The sequence below is a fragment of the Protomyctophum parallelum genome, assembly GCF_964188405.1.
Source record: "Protomyctophum parallelum genome assembly, chromosome: 2".
NCBI classification, from domain to species: domain Eukaryota; kingdom Metazoa; phylum Chordata; class Actinopteri; order Myctophiformes; family Myctophidae; genus Protomyctophum; species Protomyctophum parallelum.
In genome coordinates, this window is record NC_139699.1 from 26964173 (window position 1) to 26973014 (window position 8842).

At 40.5% G+C, this 8842-nt stretch overlaps 1 protein-coding gene across 2 annotated transcripts; it reads right to left on the reverse strand.

Annotated features, from left to right (window-relative positions):
- Window positions 1–360: 360 nt before the first annotated feature.
- LOC310854778 (uncharacterized protein) lies at window positions 361–7914 on the reverse strand. 2 transcript variants are annotated; one of them, XM_083759459.1, is made up of 10 exons: window positions 7827–7914; window positions 5860–5953; window positions 5625–5765; window positions 5288–5412; window positions 5023–5159; window positions 4694–4787; window positions 3402–3737; window positions 3148–3325; window positions 2725–2849; window positions 361–2270 (listed from the first exon to the last, which is right to left on the reverse strand). In XM_083759459.1, exons 2-10 carry the CDS (start codon window positions 5942–5944, stop codon window positions 1326–1328), a joined length of 2166 nt encoding a protein of 721 aa, XP_083615585.1. In that variant the 5' UTR covers window positions 5945–5953; window positions 7827–7914; the 3' UTR covers window positions 361–1325. The 2 variants fall into 2 exon arrangements, with proteins under 2 accessions (XP_083615585.1, XP_083615584.1); XM_083759458.1 differs by having other exon boundaries at window positions 7794–7899.
- Between the last annotated feature and the right edge of the window lie 928 nt (window positions 7915–8842).

Below are 8842 nucleotides of genomic sequence, written 5' to 3' on the forward strand. Positions count from 1 at the left end.
ACATTCTGTAAGCGATACAGCAAACCATAGGCCTAGGGTTGGGATCCTTTAGGATTTTAAAACCCATTTTGGGCGGGAACCCCTTTTGGTGTTTTAAACATCATGTTGTAATTTAGCTATTGAAAAATAGCAGTTCTACAAGCTCAGCGCGCCACGGCTCGCTACGAGCTTGTAGGTCTGCTATTTTTGAAAAATCATGAAAATATTTATTTCAGAAAACTGGAGGATTTAGAAGATTTATTTATTTATTTCGACGACAGGCCTAATTGGGTTAACGATTCCAGTTCCTTAACAATTCCCTATTAAAGGTCCGATTCCTTATGGGTTCCCTTTAACAATTCTTATAGGGGGTTCCAAATGGAAGAAAATGGACCCCATAGTCCATAGGGGTCCATTTGGTTCCATTTGTACACTGTTATCATGGTCGTTGAAATTTAAAGGTTTGAGATGAGAACCACCAGTATTATTGTAATTGTATAGCAGACATGAAGTCCACATACCTGCTCCTTACAGTGTGATAAAAACCGGTTCTATAGTATAAACAGTTCCAAATGTGATGGAACTGATTCCGGTTCCTCCGATTCCAGATCATCCCAACCCTACTAGGCCATTAAATATTATCATTATGAGTGACTACAATTTTACAATGAATTGCTTTTGACCCAAGGGTTATGAACTGCGCTGTGACTAAACATGTGCTTACAAGACAGTACAGGGTCAATCAGACTATATCAAACAATGGTAAGGCACCACATACATGCTCTCATCATGTTCATAAGCACACCGAAGATGAAACAAACGGCTTGTAAAAGTGTAAACTATGAACTTGAATAACAGTCTCCTTTTCTTCTCCATTATACTCTAATGCTTTTGAAATAAGTCACCAGTGGGTAATATTACAAAATATGTACATTACTAACAGAATGTGTCTGATTCATACTGGAATCTCTTGCCTGTTATCTCACTGCAAACAATATGCCCAACGCTATTATTAAATTTCTGTCAACCAACTAATGGAATACAGGAATAGACTTTGCAATTTCAACAGTTTGCCAACTTAACTTCAATTACCATCATAGCCCACAAGAGGGAGCAAAGATATTGACCCCTGACTAGGGACTGTGATATATTCAAGTGTTCTTGAAAAATATATATGCTTGGCTTGGTGTGTAAAAGAGGACCCGTATCCCTTACACTTTAAGGGTTGTGTATCATGAAATAAATTTACATTTCTATCTACTGTAGGTAGAACCGCTTATATTTAAAAGCTGTTGGTGTTCATGAATTGAAGTGCTACAGTCATGCCATAAGTAAGGGGCAGGGGTTCAATATTTGCAATTTTCATTAAAGTACCTAGCCCGTTTAGCATCTGTATTAAAACAGGTGAATGGGTTTTCAAAGTCTTCCAAATTTTGTTCTACGGCTGTCCTCCAAGGAACTCTTGCAGGAAATAGCGCAAGTACATTATACTTCATTTGGGCATGCATCTCATTTGTAAATTCCTCCAGATCACAGACGACTGATGCGACTACATTAGTTGCTGCACCACTCCCTTGTAGTTTTGCAACAATAGCTGCACACATGTTTTTGATGTTTCCGGACGGAAGAATTGACCCACTGGTCTCAAAATGTCCCGTATCTGACAAAGACTCGTCAACTAAAGAATTTGGTGCTGTAAATTCCTCAAAATCAATACCCGAAGGGCCATCGGGAGGAAGCAAATCACACCTCAGAGCCGAATTACTCTCAAGGTAATTTTGAACCTGAAGACTAGTGTCCACATCCAGATTTCTAAATCCAGAATATGCGCTAAACTGTGTTCTACACGTTTCTTGTGCGCGTATCAATCTGCTTTTTGGGTTGGGACAAAAGCCATGGTCAAATCTCAGATGTGTTAGGAGTGACTGACTATTTGTATACAACGCTTGACATTTAAAACAAGACAACATCCTAGAGTCGTTGTTCAGTAGTTTTGCCCGCAGCTCTTTTACTCTGGGGGATTCTTTTGTTTTTCCCACATCAATTTTGTAGATGGTTGTCTGAATAAAAGTGTAGAAGTTAAAGAGAGCATCGTCATAGTTTAAATTAAAAACAAAGTGAGCTTTGAAAAGCTCATCAAATGCACTGAGGGAACCAACCCCCTGACAGGGGATCAGCTTGTTGTTGACGGCTATGTAGAAGTTGTCAATCTGGCCTTGGCTTCTTCCAACAGCAAGGAGGTATGGCTGTCGCCCTCTTTTCCAAAGATGTTCATCAATGCTGCTACAAGACTATAAAGAAAGAAAAACAAGCATTCCAATTACATCCTAATGATCCTACTAGGTCCATGACACAAGCACTCACAGCTTACTCCTCTCACATGGAATAAAGCTAAATTAAATCTCATGGCGGAAAAATTTATGATGATGTTTTAGGTATTAACGTTCTAAAACTTATGTTGCTGCTGTTCTACATTCAGCCAAACGATTGCTTTTATTTCTGAGACATTCATGTTTAATGGAAGATGCTTCTGAACATGAGTTAGGCCACTTCAAATACTCTTTAATATTAAAATAACTAATAGTCAAAAATAGCCGGTCTACCAGCTCACAACATGTCGCTGTGCGGTGAGCTTAGCGTAGACCTGCTATTTATTTTGTGCGTAACATGAAATCAGACTGACAACTTTAATATATGCCTATGTGATACCACATACAGTAATGGCCTATACCTGTTTCATCTCACCTTATGGTGTACCACAAGCCTGTCAGCAGCTTCTGCGGCGCTGATCTTTGAAGCTCTCTTCCCTCCAGGTGGAGGCGGAAGGAGGTGAATGAGCAAAAGCAGGGTGGCCATGTCACTGTCCCAGTCTGAGAATGAGAGAAAGGCATCTATTACTATAACATACAGCATCTGTTAGATGTATTGATTAGAAGACCGGTGGGAGCTAGCTCCACTGATCTCATTCCCCCACATTATTTCAGATTATATTCAATCAATAAATCAATCAGGCACTTTCTAGACATTTAAAGAAATTCTAAGACTTTTTAACTCTACAAAATTAATGACCCGTTTTAACTTATGATGAGTTGACATGCTCTTGTCTGGTTGTACTACGGTAATTTCCCCATCATTAATTTAGTAAAACTGAACAGTATAATATCTCACTGGAATGGTCTTCACTATCCGTTTCATTTTTGGCTGACAACAGGAGCGAGCGCACAGGAGGAGTCAACGTCAGGCCCATGGCTTCTTCAATTATTCTTGGCTTGAACGCAGTGTCCCACCTTTCTAACATCCTAGCGGCCGTTTCAGCATTGAAGAGCAGTGTGATGTCTTGATTTATCTTAAAAAAGAAAATACAGATTAGACAATTATGTTCACAATCTACTATCATAATACCCAACTCCCACCCAACTTACAAGTCCTTTGGTGTCCAGAAATCTGGGGAAGATTTGTATAACATCCAATGTTCTATCTGGGTCGTGGACAAGACCATGCCTGTGATGGAAGGTCTCCTTCATTTTGAGGAAGATCTGAGCTTCATCAGAAGAATGAGCCAAGAAGGCTATGTTCTCTCTCACAGCATCCTCATCAAGATGCTGGTCCTCCTGGTTGGTAGATCTCTTCAGCGAAGGTCCTCCCAATCCAGAGCAAGTGTCACTCCTCTTGGTGGCACGCTGAGACGTGTTCCTCTGCACTGTCTTAAGTCGCCATGCAAGGTAGCCAGTTCCACTCTCAGCGTCATAGAAATGCTCCTGTAACATTTGGAAACAACATTTTAAAAGTGTAATGATCATGATAACTAGGGATGTGCCTAATGGGAAATTCTTGGCCGAAACAGAATGCCGAATATAGGAAACCGAATACCGAATAGCCGAATGATAAATATTATATATAATTTATTTATTTTGACCGGTTTTTGTACCATTGTTGGCATGGCCCTACCTTTGCTGTAGAGCTACATGATAATGACAAAAGACATGTGTCACAGCCCCTGCCAGTGTCCTGTCTGTGTCTATTTGTGTTAGTCTGTCTGTCTGTGTGTGAGCATGTGTGGGCGTAGGCTTGGTTCCTGGTTTTCCAGATTGGCACACCTGGCTCTGATCATCCAATCTCACTCACCTGCCTGCCATCATCCCATCACCACCACTCCATAAAAGCCCTGGTTTCCCCGCCGCGAGCTGCCAGATCGTCCCACAGTTTTCCGTGCGGTAATGCTTCTAGCTGTTATCTCTTAGTGTTTCCCAGTGATAATTATCCCTAGTGTTTTTGCTCTACTTTGCTTTGTTCCAGTGTTTTTTGGTTTTTGACTTTGGTTTTTTCCTTCTGCCTCAGTTGCCTGCCTGTTTGCCTGCCAGCCTACCTGCTAGCCAGCTCCTGCTAGCTTGCTGGAAAGTAGCCAATCTACAAGCTCACCCTGGACAGTTGCCTTTCTACAAGCTCATCTTTTGTTTTGAATAAACACCCTTGGACTTTGCCCTCCTTGTCGTGTCTGCATTTGGGTCTGCCAGTTTGGTTAAACGTGACAACATGATTACATTTGATCACGTCATCACACAAAACAGTAGTTTACGAAAGGTAACCCTGTTTTTTTTACTATTCGGTTTCAGCTCTAAAATCAACTGAACCAAATACCGAATATATATTCGGAGCATCCCTGAATGATAACTACCTGGTCAAACCGTACATGTAATAAATAGATTATACTCACATAGCCTTTATTTGAGAATGGATCCCGCAGCAATGGAAAAAGTGTCACAACACCAAGAGCATATTGCTCTCTCTGGTTCCTTGTAGGAATCCTCCTTGAAAAGCAAAAAACAAGGAATGTGTGTGTAATACACTCAAATGTATTCAATGACATTCAGCTCCAGGAGCATAATAAATATAAATAGAAAAATATATATTTGTGTGTACTTGTATTATATTCAAAATATGTGAAAAAAACAAAAAAATACATGTACGCACACACACAGCCAATAAACAAGAGTATGAGCACAAATAAATAAATCACTGCGTAAAAGTGATGAATGGGCTTACCCATGCATCTCTATCATGTGCTCGACCAGTATGTTGACAAGAACTCGTCTCGTTTCACTCGATAACATGTTCTTGGTGCTGTATTCAGCAAGAACGGCATCTCCTCCCGCTTTCTGCTTTAAGGCAGATAGGACCACCTTAAAATGGAGAGTAAAACATTAAGAAGACTTTACACACACACACACACACACACAAACACACACACACTTTAATCCATGTACACAAAGAAAATAAAGAAAAAAATAAAGAAAGAAGTCCACTCTACCTCTTTTGCCTCAGATGCTGACAGATCTACCATTAGTGTTTTGGATTTCTTGGGAAGACGTACAGGAGGTCGGTCCAGACCAATAGATGATAGACTTGACAGAGCATCTGGAGTGGTCATAAATCCTGATACACACCAGTCCATTAGTTCAGTCAGTGGTTCTCAAACCTTTCCATGTCAAGAACCCCAATTGATACAGTACATCACCCCGTGGACACCATTTGAAAAGATATGCCAGGGAACACCAAAAGAGACCATTTTAAAGGCTATATAGCAGAGATCCTGAACCATTTTAAGAAAACACAACTAAATACGAGGGGTGGACACCAGAATATACCTTCATTGCGGTCTCTGATGGTGAGCATCATGTCAGGCTTCGCCTGAAGTAATTCTTGCAAAACGTCCTCATCCACCTCAGTTTCGGATTCATCGTAAAAGTGCAGGATGGTCTCCGATGGCAGCCCAAACTTATTCTGAACTAAACAACAAAGCATGGATATTAAATCACATCAGGATATAACATTAGTACAGAAAACTAAGAACACGTAGAATCATAAAGTGAAAATACTCACCCTCATTAATGAAGTCAGCGTAAGTAAATCCATCATGAAGCTTGAGGAATTTTTTGGAGTTCAGGAATTTAACCTTCACCAGCATGTTTCAAATCTAAAAAGAGAAAATTAGTATTGTCAATGTTACCTGAGGCTATAAACTGACATTGACTTGACAATGTCAAATGTGCATATATGTGCAGTGGCAACGGCAACACTTCAGCCACAAACTATTACTGAAGCGAGAAATCTGCAAAACGGGCACAGCAGTCTGTAACCTCATGTAGCAGTCAGAAAAATGCTGTGTTAGGAGGAAAAATAAACATTTAATTAAACAGCCAAAAGTTAAATTAATATATGTAAGGAAACTGTCACAAATTAATAATGTACATCTCAACAGCCTGTGTCAACGGTGGATGGAACAATGTGGTGGATGCGCCTGCTGTTCGTAAGATATTAAGATCCATAAAAAGATATCACACACCTAACACCGGGGGTGTTACCCCAACACCCCACAACGTCAACATCGACCCGCAAGTGAGAAGCTCACAGTGGACAAGTTGATCAGCCCTATGTGTCTGAGGTTCTGACGCACGTCAAAATTAAGATTAAAGTCCAGACACCCAAATCAATAAATCTGTGAAGTTTCAGTGCCACACGCGCAGACGTGTGCATCCGAAAACCTTTACCTACTAATTACCTAAATATTCTGTATTTACTGAAATATTAACTTTGAAAACATGGATCAGATTTTCATTACGTTCCACATATTCAGAAATGCAACTAGCGACCCCTCCAAGATTTTTGATTACCCCTCTGGGGCTGATCTAAAGATTCTCAGGATTATTATGATACCTTGATAACTATTATGACTCCTTGCCACTTTCAAAAGCAACATTGGAAGTCTTTAAATAACTGTCTGCCCTCACATTAGTGTAAATGGTTAGAATGACATAAAAATCATTAAAAAGAGAAGAAATGTATACATTCACTGGTGTATGTTGGGGCGGTTCCGGGACGTTGGTGAAAAAAGTTAGTTTGTAGCCTGAGAGTATTACTGAGGTTAAGTTGTTTAGCAATAATTAAGGATAGGTTAGGCATAGTTTTAGGAATACCTGGTGCCAACAGTTCCAAGGTGGCCGGATTTGACCCGGAGGAGTGTGTTTTGGAGCAATTGTTTATTCTTCTTGTCCAATGAATTGATGTTTACAATAGTTTACTTCAAAAAAATCTGCATGCGCTTATAACCACCATATTGTGTTTGGATCCTAAACTACAGTATGTAGACTGAAAAGTGACAGACTGCATGTTGTTAGTACACTACATTTTAAATAATTGACTTCGTTGTTTTTGAAGATGTTCAAGTGACCTCTTGAACACCTGACAGAGGTGTAGCACACATGTCTGGGCCCGTCACAGACACTGATTTATTAAGGGCCCAGACATGTACACCTGACCTCTGTCGGGTTGCATGCGTCAGAAATAACACAAATATTCACAACACTTCAACATTAGAACAATACAATACACTGTGCATCATAAATAAATGCATGGGGGCAGATCATGCATGTAAACAAAGCATGTCCATTCAGAATCTATTCTTCTGCCACAGTATTAAGTTTGCACGGTTATGGCTTGCGAGACACGTTATAACGTTACACGTTACCACCATAATCAAATCTGTGTTTGATTCGCTTTACTCATCATTTATAAATGTAACTTTTTCACTGTTGAGTAAAGCTCGTAAAACATGCATGTCATGGTTGATTGAACTATATCTCATAGCTATACTGTTTCCATTTGTTGTGCGTGCACAATACATTGCACACTCGTTGCCCGGCATATACCCAATAGCACAAAAAAGAATTGCAATATCGCCATCTTGAGCTGTCCGGCGACTGGCGTGAGCCTCCTGCAATTCGTAAGTGTGTGCATGCCATGTTTCTCATCACTACCTTCTCATAGAGCTCTGCTAGAACACCGTGTACCTTCCATCACATGAGCATCTTCCTCCTCTGCACGGCTAGTTCCTGCTTCTCCTCCTGCGTGTGTGTGCGTGCGTGTGTCTCGGTCTCCTCTTGGATGGTCTGCTGGCTGACACATGAGGAGACAGGAGCGTGGAAAGAGCGGTGGGTGGGCGGGCCCCAAAAAGAGCAGATGTACACGCTAAAAAGGCAACGCTACCGCGACGCATTGTTGACTTGTAGATCTGCTCTTTTGGGTAGAGCGAATTTGGCATATATTCGAATTGGTATTTTACCGCCATCTTCTGGAGATTCATTATTCTTGGGACTTCATTATTATTATTATTTTAAAAAGACAATATTTGAATGAAAACTATCCTAGGCTATAATACAGGCAAGCATGATAGAAAAGAAAAGAAAAGAGCGACCAGAACTCTCAATCATGGCTAAATAAGTAAAACAAAATATCTGTACATACATTTTTTTAGCCTAATTCATCTAGAAAATGTCTCAGACATGCAGTGAATGGCATGATGACAGGATTACATGTTCTAAACATAGGGCGACCAGATTCCCCCCATTTCCAAGACTTTTCAGGCCCCACAAATTGAGAACCTGCACATGTGACTGGCATGTCACGTGGCAGGCATCAGTGTTCAAATGCCCTGGCTTTCTGTTGTTGTAAAGCTCTCTCATTGTCTCTTTTCCTGCAAAGATGTTTTTTAGCCTGTTAAAATAACAGCCATTACCAAAATTATCATTTAAAACAAAACATGAGACGCCAGAGGGATTTAATAACAAAATGATAGGCAATATTAGGCCATATGGTTGAATAATATCATCAGGCATTAATAGTAATTTAAGTGGCCTTCCTAGTGGTCCACCGTCCAGGCACCTAGGCTGGTAATCCAGCCTGACAGCGTGTCACAGATTCGAGTCCAGATCCTGACGACCTTTGCATGTGTCTTCCCCCCCATCCCTCTCCTCCTTTCCTGTCAAGCTACTCTTAATCTATCAATAAAGGCAAAAATACCCAAAAA